Below are 19,285 nucleotides of genomic sequence, written 5' to 3' on the forward strand. Positions count from 1 at the left end.
CCATTAAGTAGAGGGTTTGGAACATATTCCACCACGCTGTTCCAATGCGGGTTGGTGGAATGCACATTTGGCAGAATTTCGATGAAATTAGACACATGCTGGTTTCCGATGTTTTCCTTCACCGCCGAGCACGAGATGAATTATAAACACATATATATAGTGGTGCTTGTCTGCGTTTGAATCCGCAATCGTCGGTTAGGATTCACGCGTTCTAACCACTGGGCCATCTCAGCTCATCTACCAACATATACCGATCATTAATCAATCCAGACAAAAGTAAATTTCCTATTACATGAACGGAAATGCCTATAAGTCATTCACATAGCTGGTTTGAACGCCGTTAAGTATGTAGAATGATGAGGCTGATAATAATCATTACTATTACAAGGCTTATTAAACAAGTAGGCTGTGACAATTAATGTACAACTAAAAATTGTTGCCTCGATCTCAAAGACAGAATTATTTGTGTTGCGTGATCTACAATTCAATACATTTATTTCTACAAAATTCATTATATATTATTGAAGCCATATTAGCTACCTAGTCAAAGAATTAAAAAAAAATGGCGATAGATGGCATTGGTTTCCATAGATTAGGTTTTTTTCATCTTGTTTAGCGGGATCCGGTCTGAGAGTGAGGTTCCAGATCCTGAGAGTGCCAGTATCGTCACTAAATTATAATACTTATGTTGTTTAATCGAAAATTACGGGTAAAATTTAATATTTGTATTTTAATGAATGTTTCGTTATTTATTAACAGATAGTTTAGATAAATGTATGTCCACGGTACAATTACTAAAATAACATTTTTTACATCTTGTGTATGTCTGTCTGTTAGTTCCGGCTAATTTCTGAAATGACAAATTCTGACGATACTTTCCCTGGCAGATACTTAATGTAATAAGGAATAACATATGTTTTTTTTTATTTATATATAAAATAATAGTAATATCGTGCTGCAATGTCCAAATATCCAGTGTCGCAGAGCTTGCCTCCTCTCCGCCGTTACATCTGGTGCCTCCCGCGAACGACTAAGTAGTAGTAATTTTTGCGTTAAATTCAAACGCGCATGAAATCGTGGGCACATTTTTTACCAACTTCATGGATTAAATAAGTTATTTATGATATGAAATGAAATAAAACGAAAAATAAGTATTTTATTGTAAACATTATTTATCACAATCTCACAATTTCAACAGACTGTACATAATAAATAATAAAAATGGCGATGTTTTTAACAACATGGCCGCGCTGCGATATATTGGCGCGCATTCTTTTTCTAGCCATTCATAATCTTCTGTCAACTGTCTTTCTTTGAGAATCGGACCCAGTGTTGCCAGGACGCGAGCGTGGTAATTGTTTAAATATTTAATCTGAAAAAAAGTATAATAACCATAATTTTGAGTCTAATTTTCAAAGCGACTACTTTTTATGGAAAATCGCTTCAGTCTATCTAGCTTCCCTTTCTTACGCATACGGCAGCAGTATGCTCTATCCCTCTCTAACACAGCGCTAGCTGTATTTCGGATAGTTTTAGTTATCACTTCTATCGTCCAAAGAAACATGTATTTTCTTGAATTTATATGTATTTTGGGTATTAATTAAAGTCGAATAACGAAGTATAAATTTATATGATGATGTCATTCTTAATGATTAAGCACAGCGACAAACAGAAAAGGGACAAGACAATTACGCAGGGCAAATTATTGTTTACAAGTGTGTGTGTGTGAATAACACAGATGCAATCTTTATTGCTATATTCTCATAAAACAATGGAAAGACAATATAATCAATGAAAAAGAGTAACCAATGAGCTTCTTGCCGATTCTTCTGGGGAGAATCTACATTCCGAACAGATCGTAAATTCTACTAGTGCTTGTAAAAGCCTACTTAAATAAAGTATATTTTGATTTATTGGCTCAACTTGGGATTGAACTCACGACCTCCTTAAATTATCCATTAAACAAACGAGTAACTATCAAGTTGGTAGATCATAATCATTATTTATTAAAAAAAAAACAAAAATATTATGAAACCTTTTTTGAGAACATACCTCATCATCGCTTAGCAACTCCACATCTAAGCACGCTGTCTGGTGTGGCGCCAGTGATATCGTGTAGAAGGCCACCGCACCCCTCCCACTAAAGTCACCCACTAAACCATCCGCCTGGAATATATTTAAAACAAGTATTAGACGATAGATTATGAGTTAAGCTAACCGATGATTGCAGATTCACTACTGAATATTCATGTGCTTAATTTGTGTTTATAATTCATCTCGTGCTCGGCGGTAAAGGAAAACATCGTGAGGCAACCTGCATGTGTCTAATTTCATCGAAATTCTGCCACATGTGTATTCCACCAATTGGGATAGCGTGGTGGAATATGTTCCAAACCTTCTCCTCAAAGGGAGAGGAGGCCTTATCTAGCAGTGCAAAAATATACAGGCTGTTATTGTTGTTTTTTTATTATTATAGGATAAAGTTACGAGTTGCGCGTGTGTCTATTTGGTTAAATAGCTCCAGAAGTACCAAACGGTTGAATTAAAAATTAAATATTTAGGTCGATTACTTACGAAGATGTGGTCAGCACTGCGGGTCATCTCAATCACTTCCACTAAGTCTTCGTGTCTGATGCCGTACTCTCCAACCTCGTAGAAACCTGGTTCTGTACAAACATTATAATAATCATATTGTGGGAATAAACAAGCAACATCTGCGTCAAGTCACACAACTTCCCTTAAAAAAAAGAGCGGGAGATTCGTAGTTGATACATTGAGATCGCGGATATAATTATTACGGTGTAATGTGATTATTGATTATTATTTGTGTTTTAGACTAAATGTTTTTTCTTTTTTGGTTGATTAATTTTTTTTATTTTTAATTAAATATAATTGCTTTACGTTACGGTCAGGCGTATCATTGTTTTACTGTTTTTGTGATAATATTAGAAAACCAGAAACTGATTGAATTATTTTGTTGTTAATTATTATTATTTTATATCCTTGCAATAAATTTGCTATAATAGTAATTTTTTTTTGTTAATAATATTATAAAAACGAGAATTGACGTGAGAAACGAAGTTGTTTTCGCTATATTATATACTAGAGACCCGCCCCGGCTTCGCACGGGTTAAATATACTGATATAAATACAGAATTTCAGACTGACTTTTTTCAAGACCTTTATAATGGGTACATCTCAACATTTCAAAATTATTAAATTACAGAAATGTTATTGTTATTTAAAATAACAAAACTAGTTTTAATAATATACACGGAGTAGGTAGTCCCAACTAGTTTATTTTTAAAAAACATGACGTCAGCACTTCTTTCTCCTTTGATTTGTTCCAAGCTGTGGAGGTCCGATCACTTCGACGGCTCGACCAGGCGTGTCGATACCGCCGCGCGCTCGGCCCTTATTACTATAATAAATTAAAACTTACCATCACTAAATATCATCCCAGGAGTGATCCCAGGGTCGTTGGCCATCAGGGCTGCTCCTATACCGGACGGACCTTCGTGTACATTCAGGAAGTGGCCCACGCCGTGCCCTGTGCCATGGGCGTAGTTTAAGCCGACGTCCCATAGAGCCTTGCGTGCTAGAGTTTCAAGGAGATTGCCCTGAAACATCATTGTATATTATTATAGGACAAAATCACTTTCCGCGTGTGTCTGTTTGTTTGCATAACTCCAAAACGACCAAATCATTTCTAAAGATTTCCAGTAACAAACAGAATTCACGAGAAAAGTGTTGGTGTATAATTAATTAAAAATTTTGTGTGAATTGGAATAGGATAAAGACATCAGCTGAGTTCTATATATCCTGATACTTTTTAGAAATAGTCCCGCCATTACTATGGAGAAAATCGTCGAAAAATAAAAAAATTGTAGCAACGTAAAAAGTAAGTAAGTCTGGGGAAAAAATTTAAAAGCAGGAAGTTCTCTTCTTTTAGTTGATTATAATGAACATCATATAAAACTCGTTAAAAATAAATTCTGGATCCATCCACAATTTATTTTTCAATATTAAGCTATATTATACTATACTATTGTGCCGTATGTGCACATATATTAAAGTAAACAGTTAGTAAAGTTACATATTCTATGACTAAAGTATTTCACATCTGTCATCATCATCTCATATTCTTGGGCTTATATCATGTATAAAAGTCGAAGCATTGCATATGTAACACAGAGTGTCTATCAAGTGCGCCACAGTCCGTATAATTGTAGCGTCTCGTTGATAAATCGTGAATCAGTTAGTGACTTTCATTATCCTCTACACAAACCAAGCAACACTATATTATTATATACATATTCTAATTTTGATCATGCCTTATGAGAAGAGCTCTTTAGTCCCTTACACATCTGCATTAGAACTGAAACATTGAATACTTTTCGAGTCCAAAACTCGCATTTAACTGCTAACACATCATGATTGTAAAATTATTATTTTTCGTTTTGACCTTAAATCATCTCTTAAGGCTAGAACTCTTTCGTTTCTTATATATAACCATGATCAAGCATGATCTAAAAGTAAAAGTGAAGTAACAGCCTGTAAATTTCCCACTGCTGGGATAAGGCCTCCTCTGCCATTAAGGAGAGGGTTTGGAACATATTCCACCACGCTGTTCCAATGCGGGTTGGTGGAATGCACATGTGGCAGAATTTCGATGAAAATTAGACACATGCAGGTTTCCTCACGATGTTTTCCTTCACCGCCGAGCACGAAATGAATTATTAACACAAATTAAGCACATATATATAGTGGTGCTTGCCTGGGTTTGAACCCGCAATCACCGGTTAAGATGCACGCGTTCTAACCACTGGGCCATCTCAGCTCTCAAGCAAGCATGATCTGCTACCACTTAATTTAAATGCGAATTTTCTGTTGTTTTTTTTTTGGTTATATTATATGCACCTATAACAAAGTGAATCATTCATATAAAAGTGGCAAGACCCAACTAAATACGGTAGAGAACTAGGTTTCATTGCATCTTGAAGGAGGCCTGGATGATTGTCCGATGATGATGGCTTAAATGAATCTTACCGTTGATCCCCTGGGAAACACGGCGGTTGCGAGCAGGATTTGACCTTTCAGAACCCTCGTGAAGGCTAGCCTCTGCGCTGGGGTTGGATTCGAACTCATATGCCGTGTACGCGTTATATCAGTGGTACCATCCCTGGAACATATTTTTTTTAATTTATGATATGGTAAGTGAACGAGCGAATCAAAATCAAAAACACTTTACAAAAACTTTTGTCATTTAACAACTACATTAAGTGAAGCTACTATTGCCACGGAATGTAGATTCTACTGAAAAGAACCGCAAAACTCAGTAGTTACTCTTTTAGTTAAATTTTGAGTTAATTTTTAGTGATGTTATCTGAACATTGGCTCTTAAAAATATTAACCATACCTTACATCGCAAACAGTCTCTAGAACAGAGATATAATGTCCCTTGTGCCTGTAGTTACACTGGCTCACTCGACCACAAACGGAACACAACAATAATAAGAGCGGGTAACCAGGCACAAGATCCTAACACCAAGTTTGTTTTTTATTTAATTTCACAACATCCACTGGCATACCGTTGCCCGTTTTTTTTACATTCTACTTTTAACTCACTTTGGCGTTTTATATTTGACATTTTTACTGAACATCAGCAGATTTTCGCTGGACTTCAAACTTCTCGGAAGACGTACCCTACACTGGCTTCATATCTGAGACTAAGAAGGAAATTTTGAATACTCACATATACTGTCCCCCAGAGTCTACAAGTAACATGTCATCAGGTCGTATCACCCGTTGAGGCCCCTCTGGTGAAGGCTTGTAGTGTATTATGGCCCCATTTTCACCAGCCCCCGCAATTGTCGCGAACGAAGGGCCTTTGTAATACTGTTCTTCTCTGGAAAATACCATCGATTTATCCCATACCATAATCAACTATTCCATTAAAATAACATCTACAGGATATCATGTGTATGTTACGATCCAAAAGCTCTTCCGTATTTCCGGTTGACAGATTATTAAGACTAAATCATAATCTATACTAATACTACAAATGTGAAAGAAACTCCTCCTCAGAAATAATTCAGAATACTTAGAATCTGTAACCGCTGGTACTTGCCATTAATCCAATGATACTTACCACGCAACCCCCACGCACGGTCAACTACAGCCTATAAATATCCCACTGCTGGGCTAAAGGTCTCCTCTTCCATTGGCAAAGGTTTGGAACATATTCCACCATGCTGTTCCAATGCGGGTTGTTGGAATACACACATTCTATGAAATTAGACACATGCAGGTCTCGTCATGATATTTTCCTTCACCGCTGAGAACGAGATGAATTATGAAGACAGATTAAACACATGAGTATTCAGCGGTGCTTGCCTGGGTTTGAACCCAATCATCTGTTAGGATGCACGCGTTCTAATGAGTAAAGAATTAAATAAATAATAATAATAAATAAATATGAGACAACATCACATACATTACTCTGATCCCAATGTAAGTAGCTAAAGCACTTGTGTTATGGAAAATCAAAAGTAACGAAGGTACCACAAACACCCCGACCCAAGACAACATAGAAAACTTATGGTAATCTACATCGACTCGGCCGGGAATTGAAACCAGGGACCTCGGAGTGGCGTACCCATGAAAACCGGTGTACATACCACTCGACCACGGAGTTCGTCGTATTAAATACTTAGATTATCGTCACTTACCCTCTGAGCTCGTCAAGCTTATCAACAACATTAATTTCTGTGATATTCCTCCCGGCTGAGACTTCTTCGTGTACCCAACGCAGGAAACGGACTACAGCTATACCATCCCTGATGTGTGATGCTCTAAAACCCTGGAAATTGACAAGATTTCATTTAACTTTTCTTAACTTTCAATTTAATATGTAGGCGGACGGAGGGGCGAACTGTTGTACTTTTTAGAAAAAAAAACGCCAGCTGTTAGGCTCTGGTTCCATCACAGAACAGATTATTGTAAAGAACAGCATTGTCAATATGTTTTGCCGTTTTTTCTCGCCGGAAACTGCTTTCGGAAACGGTGGTAGTATTTAATTATCGACGATTCAAAAACGCTTCATTGTGAAGTTTCCTTGAATAAAATTGATTTGATTTGATGTTAAGTCATCATCATAATAAAATTCCGCAGACATTTTAACTTTACCGTCTCGTAAATTCAAATCGTTTATAAAAAATACATTGGTAAAAAAGGCGTATTATTCGATACAAGATTTTGTAGATGATAAAAAAGCGTGGAATTAATACCTGTTGACTTCCAGGCAGGATATATTCATTTAAATAATTGTATTAATTAACATGACTGTATTTTTTTAAATGTTGAAAAAGAATAACTACTGGGTTTCTTGCCGGTTCTTCCTGGTAGCTTCACTAAATTGTTAAATGACGATTCAAAAGTGCTTGTAAAAACCCACTTGAATAAAGTATACTTTGATTTTGATTTTGATATCGCCCATAAATATTGGCACTGTATTATATTAACCGTCCTTACATCCAGTGGCGGATTTACAAATTTGCCGCTAGTAGGCTACTAGCCTACTATTAAATTTTTAGCTATTAAATTTTTGCCGCACCTTCTGACTTTTGAAATTCAATACGTCAGTTTAGTTCACAATCATATTGATTACATTTATTCTGAAATTACAACTTTATGATTTGTGTTCTACCGTCTTCATTAGATCGGCTTTTTTCCGTTATTTCTGTAAGATAATAACAAATTTGGGCTAAATTTGCCGCTCGTCTAAATTTGCCGCTTTAGGCTCCAGCCTACTTAGCATATCGGTAAAGCCACCACTGCTTACATCACCAATGCGTCACCTATCTTGGTAACTAAGATGTTGTATCCCTTGTGCCTTTATCATTCACCCTTTATAAGGAACTCCTCAACGATCAAAAGTGGAGTTACGAGAATTTTTCCCCATGAAAGTTTAATCTAGAGTCTTAAAGTACTCGTCTACGAAGTGTAAAATCTGACATCATATCCTGGTAATAAGCGACAACAACAACAAACAACAACAACAACAGCCTGTAAATTCCCACTGCTGGGCAAAAGGCCTCCTCTCCCTTTGAGGAGAAGGTGTGGAACATTATCCACCACGCTTTTCCAATGCGGGTTGGTGGAATACACATGTGGCAGAATTTCTATGAAATTTGTCACATGCAGGTTTCCTCACGATGTTTTCCTTCACCATCTCGACTCCGTAATTATCATAAGCGACATTATCAACATATCCTTTCAAATAAAAAATAATATTGGTAGCAATTGGTAGCCAACTCTAGCACCGCGCGCTCATTGGTCAAATCAAATAGTGCGCGTTTCCTATGTCCTGTTACAAACTTCCGTCGCTTTTGTCGAGACCAGTCACAAATATTTTGAGAGCGAGATGCAAGATGTCACACAATAATATAAGAGTATTACCCGCAGTTCGACGTCATTTTTGACGCACTTCATTAAAGCTACTGGTGACAATGTAGACAGCGTAGAGACGACCGGATTCTGTTGAAAATAACAAAGATATAATATATAAAAAAGTTTCTTCTATTTTTGGGTTTTATTTGTACCAAAAATAAATAAAATAAAGTTCAATTTATTCATTCATTCATTCAATTTTTTAAAAAAAAAGCTTTTAGTAGCCCAAAACTTTTTTTTTAAATTATCTGTACCCTGTCGTACAGATAATTAACAAAAAGTTACATCGCCAGCTGTCAATGTCAAATGTACGTCAAAATCAATCTCACGTGATGTTTGCGAAATAATCTGTGCCTACTGCCTTCTACGAATCAGATACACAAAAAAACTTGTGTATTATGTACATTTTGTTATGAGAAAAATTAAACAGATTTTCTGATTCGCGCCATCAAAATGACATAACAACTACACGATGAAGTCGCTCTCTAAACCGCGAATTTTGGCAAATCGCTTAGACAACTTAAAAACTTAAACCTTATTTTATTTTACAATGTTTTTTTTTTATTAAAAAATTTAGATGTTGAACGTGTTCATTTATATATAAGTGTAACTAGAAAATTATATCTATGATAATAATTATAATGTTGTTGTAATTAATTATTTAATGCAATCAATAACTATATTTAATTATGCTGAAAAAGTATAACTTCCCACGGGTGTAGATAAATAATGTTAATTCTCTAAATCAGAATTTTACCAAACTTACTGAGTAAAACATTTGTATATTGAATTTGTACGGAATATAATAAATTACAACAATAAACAATAAATGTTTGAAAAATACGATATTTTTTATCTGTATAGTTCAATAACAGTGCAACATTTTTTTATTAACTTATTAACATTTGTAATTTTTTTTTATCGAACGTAAGCAACTGAACAAAACAAACAGCCAATTTATTTATTAAATGGTTCACAATTCTTACCGTTTCTGCGGCAACGTGTACGGCTTGACTGCCATCGCTCGACAGCCAAATGGTACTCCCGGATGGTAACTCATTCTGTGTTAACATAATTTTATAACATTGGACCTTGGTGCAAAAATATAATACGCTAGTTGTTTTGTGAAAAAATATTGTAGCCTAAGTTACTCCTTATTATACCAGTCATCTGCCAGTGAAGGTACCGTCAAAATCGGTAAAGCCGTTCTAGAGATTAGCCGGAATAAACAGACAGACAGACAAAAATTGTAAAAATTGTTATTTTGGTATATGTATCGTGTATACACACATATGCAATGAATGAAAAAGGGCTATTTTAATATTACAAACAGACACTCCAATTTTATTATATGTATAGATGGTAGGGCTGGTTCGTTTGCCCAGAGGATCGGAATTGCGATTCAACGGGGAAACGCTGCTAGCATTCTTGCCACCATTCCACGCGGTCAAGATTTATACAGTAACTAGTTTGTATATAATTAAGACCTTAATACGATCTTACTATGACTGTCAGTTATATTATCTTTAACCAGTATTATAGATACGTTACATACATAGGTATAAAAGGCCTGGGTCTTGAAGTTGAAGCTTGGTTCATGACATCATCAAAATTGGTTCAGTAAAAGAGTAACAGACAAACAGACATTTTTCTTTTCGGTTTTCTAATATTACTAGTCAAAAATTAACCTATAAATTTAGTTACAAACGGTTATTTTAATATTACAAACACACTCCAAAATTATTATCAATACATAGTATAAAACTAAGTCACGTTCCCTATATCCCTATGTATGCTTGAATCTTTAAAACTACGCAACGGATTTTGATGCGGTTTTTTTAATAGATAGAAAGATTCGAGAGGAAGATTTTTATATATAATGCATGGTCAATTTAGTAAAGAAACACTGATAATTTTATAAGTTTCTACGGTGATGTCATATCATTGCATCCGTGCGAAGCCGGGGCGGGTTGCTAGTATGTAGAATAATTTTAATTTAAGATATTTATTTACACTCAAACTCCTTAGGTAATCGAATATTTGTGTGTAAGGCAAGCATCGAATCTGCGTTCCTTCAGATGCGAGATGGTCTTCTATGTACGATGGTAGTTCCCCATTTCCCCAGAACAGGATCGCGTTATCGGTTACCTGTAAATAAAGATAGTTAATCCAAATCAAAGTTGAACTTTCTTTCATTGGACAAAATTCAAAGAATATTTGAGGTATCCTTGTGAGGAAGGCCTTGAGCATGGATGTGGATGGATATAGAGGTAGAGGACGACCAAGGAAACGATGGATGGATTGTGTGAAAGAGGATAAGGTTGGAAAGAATGTTACTTTTGAGATGACGTCTGACAGAGAAGTGTGGAAGGAGAAGACATGCTGCGCCGACCTCAAATAAAATTGGGAAAAGGGCAGGAGGATGAGGATTTGAGGTAGGTTATGTGGTATAGTTTGTATTATAAATAAATATATGTATATTAATCAAGAGAGGTTAGAACACGTGCGTCTTAACCGATGATTACGAGTTGAAACCCCGGCTAACACTACTGAATATTCATGTGCTTAATTTGTATTTATAATTCATCTCGTGCTCGTTGAAGGAAAACATCGTGAGGCAACCTGCATGTGTCTAATTTCATAGAAATTCCGCCACATGTGTATTCCACCAACCCGCATTGGGACAGCGTGAATGCTCCTAACCTCTTCAAAAGGCCTTAGTCTTGCTTCACAATCCTGGCGATGTGGGAAGGACAAAAATATGGTATATGACCATAATATTAACATCTTACCACGTCTGCTCGTATCACGAGGTAGGAGAAGAATACTGGGTTGAAGGGAATATCAGAACCCCGGATGTTTAAAGTATCTGCAAGAAAAAGAGATATATAACTTTAGGCTTTTCGCTAGACCATCTGTTAGATACCAAACTCAAACTCAAACTCAAATAACTTTATTCAATGTAGAAGCATTACCCTTTCTTATTGATTGTCAAATTACTACCACCGGATCGAAAAAGAATCACCCTGATCTGAGAAGAACCAGCTGAAGAAACTCAGCGGGTCTTCTTTTATCAAATTAATTAAATGCATATTGTATTTACAATCATCAATGATAACGCTAAACAGTATACTTCCTGTTGTAAAAGTTTGAAAGGTTAGTCAGTGTAACTACAGGCACAAGGGACATAACATCTTAGTTCCCAAGGTTGGTGGCGCATTGGCTATGTAAGGAATAGTTAATATCTTACAACGCCATTTATTCATTTTCAATCAGGTCTATTTAGATTTAAGAGAATTGAACTACTTTTATTATTGATAAATTACAGGAGGTCTTAGTCTAAACTGTCACTGTTTAGTGTAAAAGTTTAAATAGATTTTAAATTACCATAATGATTTTTATTATTACAGTTATTAAATACGGGAGTATTTACTGTTTTTTTATTTTTTATTTTTAGTTGTTGGAGCTCGATATTTCAACATTATCAACGAATGTCTTGTTCTCGTGAACAACGTAATAAATGTATAAAAACTTTGAAGCTTTGTTTAAATATGTATTATAATACCTTAGTAATTACTTAATTAAACTGGGGCATTGCTGTAATTATTTAAAAAACTAATTGAGTAACCGCATTATGTCGGATCTGCTACGTTAATTCAACTATCTACCAATTTAGTGGTGATTGGAGATCAGCTGCATCAGAACACTCACACGCTATGTCATCTAAGGCCGTCAGCACCAACGTCGAGGCTTGTCGAGCGCGGATTTGTGTTAATAAGTCCGATATTTTCTCGCTGGAAACTCTGCCTGGAAATAAATGGGATTTTTAGAATAATCAAGCTAAGATCTTCTTGATTATCATTATTTGTAACTGTCTTATTCTCATTGACATTAAGTTCTTTTTTGCTTGCAAAAATAAACTGGATAAAATGTCACGCAAGAAAAAAGCACTATGTGCGAAAGAGAGGTCGTCAGTCGATCTTTAAGCCATTTAAACCATTTATTTTGCTACACACATACATTACATAGATTATACAGAAGAAAATAATTAAATTTAAAGAATACAGTGTAGATAGCAAGGGGTTCATCTCAGTATAAGCTGTGCTAATGCACAGCACTGATTTTCAGATGGCCCCTGACTCTTGGGTAAACATAAACAAATGCGTAAAAAAATAAACAAATGCTTTCCCTCTCTTTCTATTTTTAAACGCTTTTAAATAAAATTATAATCATCAAACATTATTAACAAAAAAAAATCATCCTAATTTAATGATTCTCAAACTTATTTAATTTATTTCATAACACCGCGTCTCCTCCGTCGTTTTTTAATTATTCTATTTTTAAATTTTAATTACAAATGAAACCAAATTAAAGTGACTTCGATGGCACACTTTAATTATGCTTCCAAAATTCTGATAACAGTTTCGTCGACGTTGAAAACTTTATTTTTTCACAAAACCATAGTAAATATCATAGATTAATCAAGCCCTCGATCTATGATATCGCGTCAATTTGCTATCAAATGTTGTTTGTTTGACTTTTCCAGTAAAACCGATCACATTCGAATTAAGTATGCCATCCCATACTGTCAATATTTATTTCTCATGTTAATATGATCTTTACACAAACGCAATAACTTGTAATATCATACGACCTAATATATTCGTCAATTTGACGCGTCGCTTTACACGCACTCGCTGTCTCGGGTCGAACTGACGCGGGAATCTATAGCGACGAATAGCGTCGAGTGGCGCGATAGGGAGCTGTTTCTATTGGTGGTGTGAATCGGCAGTGATCGATTTTATTGCATTTGTCGATGCTACGTCTATGTTGTGTCGTACTATATAAGTGTATTTTGTTATATGAGCGAGAAGTAAGATATAACGCAAAGAGCAAGAGAGCTATATGACATCTCAGAAATTACACACGAAAGAGTGAGATAGATAATCGTCTACCTACAAACTACCGTCCCTTTTCATTAATCTATCTCTCTAGATTCAGATCTATCTATATCTAGATTCAGTGACTACACACATCCAATCTGTTCTTTTCGCCCGAACATTATTTTCAAAAACCTATCGTCGGTTAGGATTTCCTATCAAAAGTAATCCGCTATCGTAAGGATAGCTTACTAGATAGGAACGCTCACTCAAATCATGCTAACTTGCATTTCAAAAACAGTTTCAAGTCACTGGATAGACGAAGCTATCTCTGTCAAAATCAGCTGATAAATTTAGTTTTTTAAAATAAAGTCGCTGTAATTCTTATTAATTATGAAATAGTAGTCGAATGCCACTTCGCTCGTGTTTTAGAGGGCTGTTGCCTGTTGGTCATGGGCAAATTTAATTCATTAGTTTAGATTTATACTATATACAACAAACAACAACAACCTGTAAATTCCCAGGAGAAGGTTTGGAACATATTCCACCACGCTGTTCCAATGCGGGTTGGTGGAATGCACATGTGGCAGAATTTCTATGAAATTTGTCACATGCAGGTTTCCTCACGATGTTTTCCTTCACCGCTGAGCACGAGATGAATTATAAAGACAAATTAAGCACATGAAACAGCGGTGCTTGCCTGGGTTTGAACCCGCAATCATCGGTTAAGATGCACACGTTCTAACCACTGGGCCATCTCGACTCTCAATTAATATATACTGTAGCAGTAATGATTCGTTGTATTTTGATATGCTCTTTTTCACACACATTGAATTCCTTATTTTCCTTTTCATTCACTAGATTAGTGTTGCCCAAATGCAAGACCAAGACGAGACTTAGCCAGTCTTGGTCTTGGTCTTGCGCCAATACACCTGGTCTTGGTCTTGGTCTTGGTCTTGCACTCCCAGTCTTGGTCTTGGTCTTGGTCTTGCAGCAAGAGTCTTGCAAGTCTTGCAATTACCTATAAGTCTATTACTATTTATTAAAGTTTATTTTAAATCTTAGAAAAACGTATTAGAATTGGAACATTGTGAGCTTCAATTAACATAGCCATAGTAAAGATCAAGCAGATTAATAAATTACTGAAGATTTGATAAGAAATTTGAAAAATCGACTGACCTATATGTCGTTTAAAAACTTAAGAAATATAATGACTGAATGTACAATAATAGTTCCTAAGTAATTATTTTAAAACCATATAATCAATATTATAATATATACTTACAAGAATAAATTATTATGACATCTACTATCTATCCTTACCATTTTATCGTAATCATAATACTACTTGCGTGATCATTATAATGTATTCATTTTCATTCTAAGCACTCTGAAACTTATTTATTCTTTGGAACACCTGTGGGTACTCTTAAAATTCGATATTATTTTGCATGAGTATACCTACGCCCTGTGGCGGCCATAAAATAGTGTCAAATGTTGTGATTTCGGCGCGGCGGCAACGACAGTTGTGTATGATTTCAAAAGAAGCCGCCGGCGCGTGTATCATAACCATGTACTTCCGAAAAACGGCAAATTTCTTTGAGAAATAAGTACAAAACCTTTGATGCCGCATTATCAAAGTGCCGATGATTAAAACATAACTATGCATGCACTCAGTTTGATTTTAATGGATATTTTTTTATTCGCTATGTATTAGTCATAATGCGCATAGGTCCAGTTTTTCATATTCTTTGATACAGTTTTTTGCGTCTTATAGAATTCCTAAGCGTACCTATACACCGAACTGTTACACCTAACTACTCCGTGAAATAGCGCTAAGTCCTAGCTGCAAGACGCAAGAGTCTTGCAGGTTAAGTCTTGTTCTTGCTCAAGTCTTGCACGGTCAGTCTTGGTCTTGGTCTTGCTAAAAATATGCGGTCTTGTTCTTGGTCTTGGTCTTGCAAAAACGCAAGAACAAGACCAAGACTGCAAGACCAAGACTGAGTTTGGGCAACACTACACTAGATACCTGTGTAATTTGAGGGTAGTGCCAGAAGCGGTTCGTTCGGTCTGTCTGGGGGGGGATCTTGGATCCGTCTTCTTGCCTCGTCCACGATATTGTTATATACCGGAACGAGTTGTATATTCGCAGGTGTGAGGGCTGCCTGTAATAAAGAAAATGTCAATAATTCATTGTATTTTTAACTACTAAGATTCTGCCGTTTCTTATCGGTGGAATCTACTTTCCAAACCGGTGGTAGCTTCACTTAATACAGTTTTTAAACGACTCAAAAGTGCTTATAAAAGCCTACTTGAATAAAGAAAGGCATACTAATGAATATGAGTATTTCAGTATCAGTTATATGTATGTAGTTAATGACAAAAAATATAGTCTTATTTTATTATAACTAAACATAAATAACATTAAATGTCTTATTTAAGATTTTGAATTTACCATGGGATATTTACCATGTTTTTTATTTTTGTTCGGTGGAGCTACTACCCCTACCATCACTAGTTATATTTATTTTATGTACACTTAAAACTCGATCCCGTGTTTTGCAAAATGTGGTGAAAGTGACAATAGTAGTGGTGACCGGTGCTTATGCAGCAAGCGTACTAGAAAGGAGGTAGTTCGATACGGACTACTAACATTATCAACATCTACCCGCAAACTTCAGTCTCGTGAACAAGACATTTGTAGATAATGAAATATCGAGCTCTACCGAACGAAAATAAAAAAACATGGTAAATATCTCGAAATCAATAACTTTATTAAATCTCCTGTCTGATCCGTCAGAACTAGTACATTTTGTGGTTTACAAAGATATCCTAAAATCGACATAGTTTCCCTATATTATATAAATAATGTTACCTCCAATGCGTTCCACGACGCACGAGTGTAAGTAGTAGGGTCGATTCCCACTCTGTTTTGACTGGTCAAGTTCGTGACGAGCCAATCTTGTATGGGCAGGTCGATGCCTGTTGGAAGTAATGTTAGTTTTACTTATCACGGTCAAAACTACTTATCTTAATGATATTATACAATACAAGATTGTACAGACGATTAAAAGGTTGGAATTGATACTTGTTGACTTCCAAGGTAGGATATGTTACATGTATATATACAGTACAGTAACAGCCTGTAAATTTCCTACTGCCGGGTGCCTCTCCCTTTAAGGAGAAGGTTTTGGATCATATTACACGCTGTTCCAATGCGGGTTGGTGGAATGCATATGAGGCAGAATTTCTATGAAATTGAAAATATAGAGGTTTTCTCGCGATATTTTAGACTACCTATAAATAGCAGAATTTTCAATTTCAAAAAAACATTTGCTAAGATAAGTTTGAAGTGTTACCTTTTTATTTTGATGAAATATTTTATCTACTATTAGTTGTGACAACCTCGGTAGTCGAGTAGTATGTACACCAATTTTATGGGTACGCCACTCCGAGGTACCGGGTTCAATTCAAGGCCGGATCAATGTAGAAAAACTTTATTACTTTTTCATGTTGTCTTGGGTCTAAGTGTAGGTTGTACATGAGGAAACCTGCATGTGTCTAGTTTCATTGAAATTCTGCCACATGTGCAATCCACCAACCCGCATTGGAACAGCGTGGTGGAATATGTTCCATGCCGTCTCCTTAATAGGAGAGGAGGCCATTAACCCAGGAGTGTGAAATTTACAGGCTGTTACTTTACTTTTTACTTTTTATTGTCCTAAAAAAAACAAAGTAAATATCCGAATAAACTCAAGATACCTTGTCTCATCAGCGTCCACACAGTCATGTCCACTTGGAGTTCAAACTGAGTAAAATATCTTCCATCCGTCCAGACCAGAGCGTGGTTTTCCGTCACCAAGGCAGTTCCAGACGAGCCGGAGAGACCAGATAGCCATTCACGACGAGCGTCGCAAGGTGCTATGTATTGGGACTGAGGAAGGAGAAAAAAATCTTAATAACTTATTTCCTTAAAGTCAAATCATTTGCAAAAAATTAATTGGTAAGAAAGGCATATTATTCAAGACAAGATTATACAGTCGATAAAAAAGCTTGGAATTAATACTTGTTGCCTTCCAGGACTTTTGACAATATATCCTATATAACATACATATATAATTGTAATTAACTAACCTGGCTGTATTATTAAATGTTTGAAAAGAGTAACTACTGGTAATCTCCGGTTCTTCTCGGTAGAATCTACTTTCCGAATCGATGGTAGCTTCACTTAATATAGTTGTTAAATGACGATGCAAAAGTGCTTGTAAAAGTCTGATTGAATAAATTACAAAAAACGCTGATAAATAACTTCAAAACTTACATTATGAGCGTCTGCGGTGGGTACGATAAAAGCATCGATGTTATTTTCTCTCATAACTTCGCGAACTGCTTGTACCCTTTGTAAGCTGAGTTGTCTGTCCACAAAGCTGGATGGTCCAGCTGAAATAGGAAAAAATGTTTTAATTAGACTAACTTATCATTTAACTTATATGGCCAGCTAACGCATATGGGCCACCTGATGGTAAGTGGTCACTATCATAGACAATGACGTTGTAAGAAATATTAACTATTCCTTACATCGTCAATGTGCCACCAACCTTGGGAACTAAGATGTTATGCCCCTTGTGTCTGTAGTTACGGATCACTCACCTTTCAAACCGGAACACAACAATACTGAGTACTGTTGTTTAGCGGTAGAATATCTGATGAGTGTGTGGTACCTACCCAGACAGGCTTGCACAAAGCCTTACCACCAAGTAAAGCGATTCAACGGTCAATGCTGCTAGCATTCAACCATTCCACGCGGTCAAGATTTATGCAGTAGGTAACTAGTTTTAGTTTATATTTGTTTATATTTAAGCATTTAATGTTATTAATTTGTATGTTAATAAATGTTTTCTACGTTGCGTATTAAAGATCTAAGCATACATAGGGACAGACTATAGCGTAGTAAGCGACTTTGTTTTCAACCAACTTCAAAAAGGAGGAGGTTATCAATTCGTCTGTATTTTTTTTTTATACTGTGTCGTGATAATTTATGTTTCACTTGACTTACATTAATTGCCTTTCACGGTTACACTTGCGTTTTTGAGATTGCTCGTCAACTGATAAGCATAAAATAGAAGCCTATGTCCAATGATATTCTAATAAACAGATATGTTATACTCATACTAAAAAACAGAAAAAAGTGTGCCGCGCCGGGGACCGTTTATTTTTACATTTCGTTAAAAGTAAAAAGGATAGCTTGATAAGAACAATAAGTAAAAGGAATAACTAGATGTTTTAATTAGGCAAAACGTATTACTACGTAATTATGATGTATTATAACGTATTACTACGTAAAACGACTAAAGGCAAACGTCCCAATTAGGACGTTTTCTAGTCTTCACTTTTTGCGCGTTAATAACATATCTGTTTACTACAATATCATTGCCTATGTCCTTTAAATTCTAACGCATGAAATATGGAAACATTTTTTGATTTCTTGACATAATTACAGATTAAATAAATACAGGTGTACTTGCCGTATACGGGACCATTGGCTTCAGCATATTCGTAGCTAGCTGGGACATTTCCGATCACTAAATTTGTTCCACAACTGAAAATTTTTAATAATATGTCAGAGATAGTACTTTGCCGTTTTTAAGAAAAAAAAAAGAAGAAAAATGTTGTCTGTCATTGTAGATTTTAAAAATCGAATCGAATTCTTGAAATCTTTTTATACTATATGTATGCGAAAGTCACGCTCTTTATCAAAGCAATAAAGTAATACAAGCAAAGTATTAATATATTAACAATATTTATATATTAACGAAGGGAGGAATTACTTAAAATAATTAGATAATAAAAAAATCAATTTAAATAATAACTTAAACAGTTTCAATAATTATTAAATATTAGAATATTACTTACAGTATAAACAATAACAAAAAAACGCTCCGTCCGCCCGCCAT

The 19,285-nt window shown here is 35.5% G+C and overlaps 1 protein-coding gene across 1 annotated transcript; it reads right to left on the reverse strand.

Moving 5' to 3' along the window:
- Positions 1–1,183: 1,183 nt before the first annotated feature.
- Positions 1,184–19,285, reverse strand: LOC124542126 (xaa-Pro aminopeptidase ApepP-like). The gene is made up of 18 exons (XM_047120059.1): positions 19,245–19,285; positions 18,857–18,963; positions 17,653–17,771; positions 17,094–17,265; positions 16,207–16,313; positions 15,361–15,496; positions 12,163–12,258; positions 11,247–11,320; positions 10,465–10,599; positions 9,438–9,512; positions 8,461–8,538; positions 6,732–6,862; positions 5,756–5,908; positions 5,050–5,182; positions 3,443–3,620; positions 2,575–2,666; positions 2,053–2,166; positions 1,184–1,372 (listed from the first exon to the last, which is right to left on the reverse strand). The coding sequence occupies exons 1-18, from the start codon at positions 19,283–19,285 to the stop codon at positions 1,184–1,186; spliced, it is 2,130 nt and encodes a 709-aa protein (XP_046976015.1).

The sequence above is a fragment of the Vanessa cardui genome, chromosome 30 (assembly GCF_905220365.1).
Source record: "Vanessa cardui chromosome 30, ilVanCard2.1, whole genome shotgun sequence".
NCBI classification, from domain to species: domain Eukaryota; kingdom Metazoa; phylum Arthropoda; class Insecta; order Lepidoptera; family Nymphalidae; genus Vanessa; species Vanessa cardui.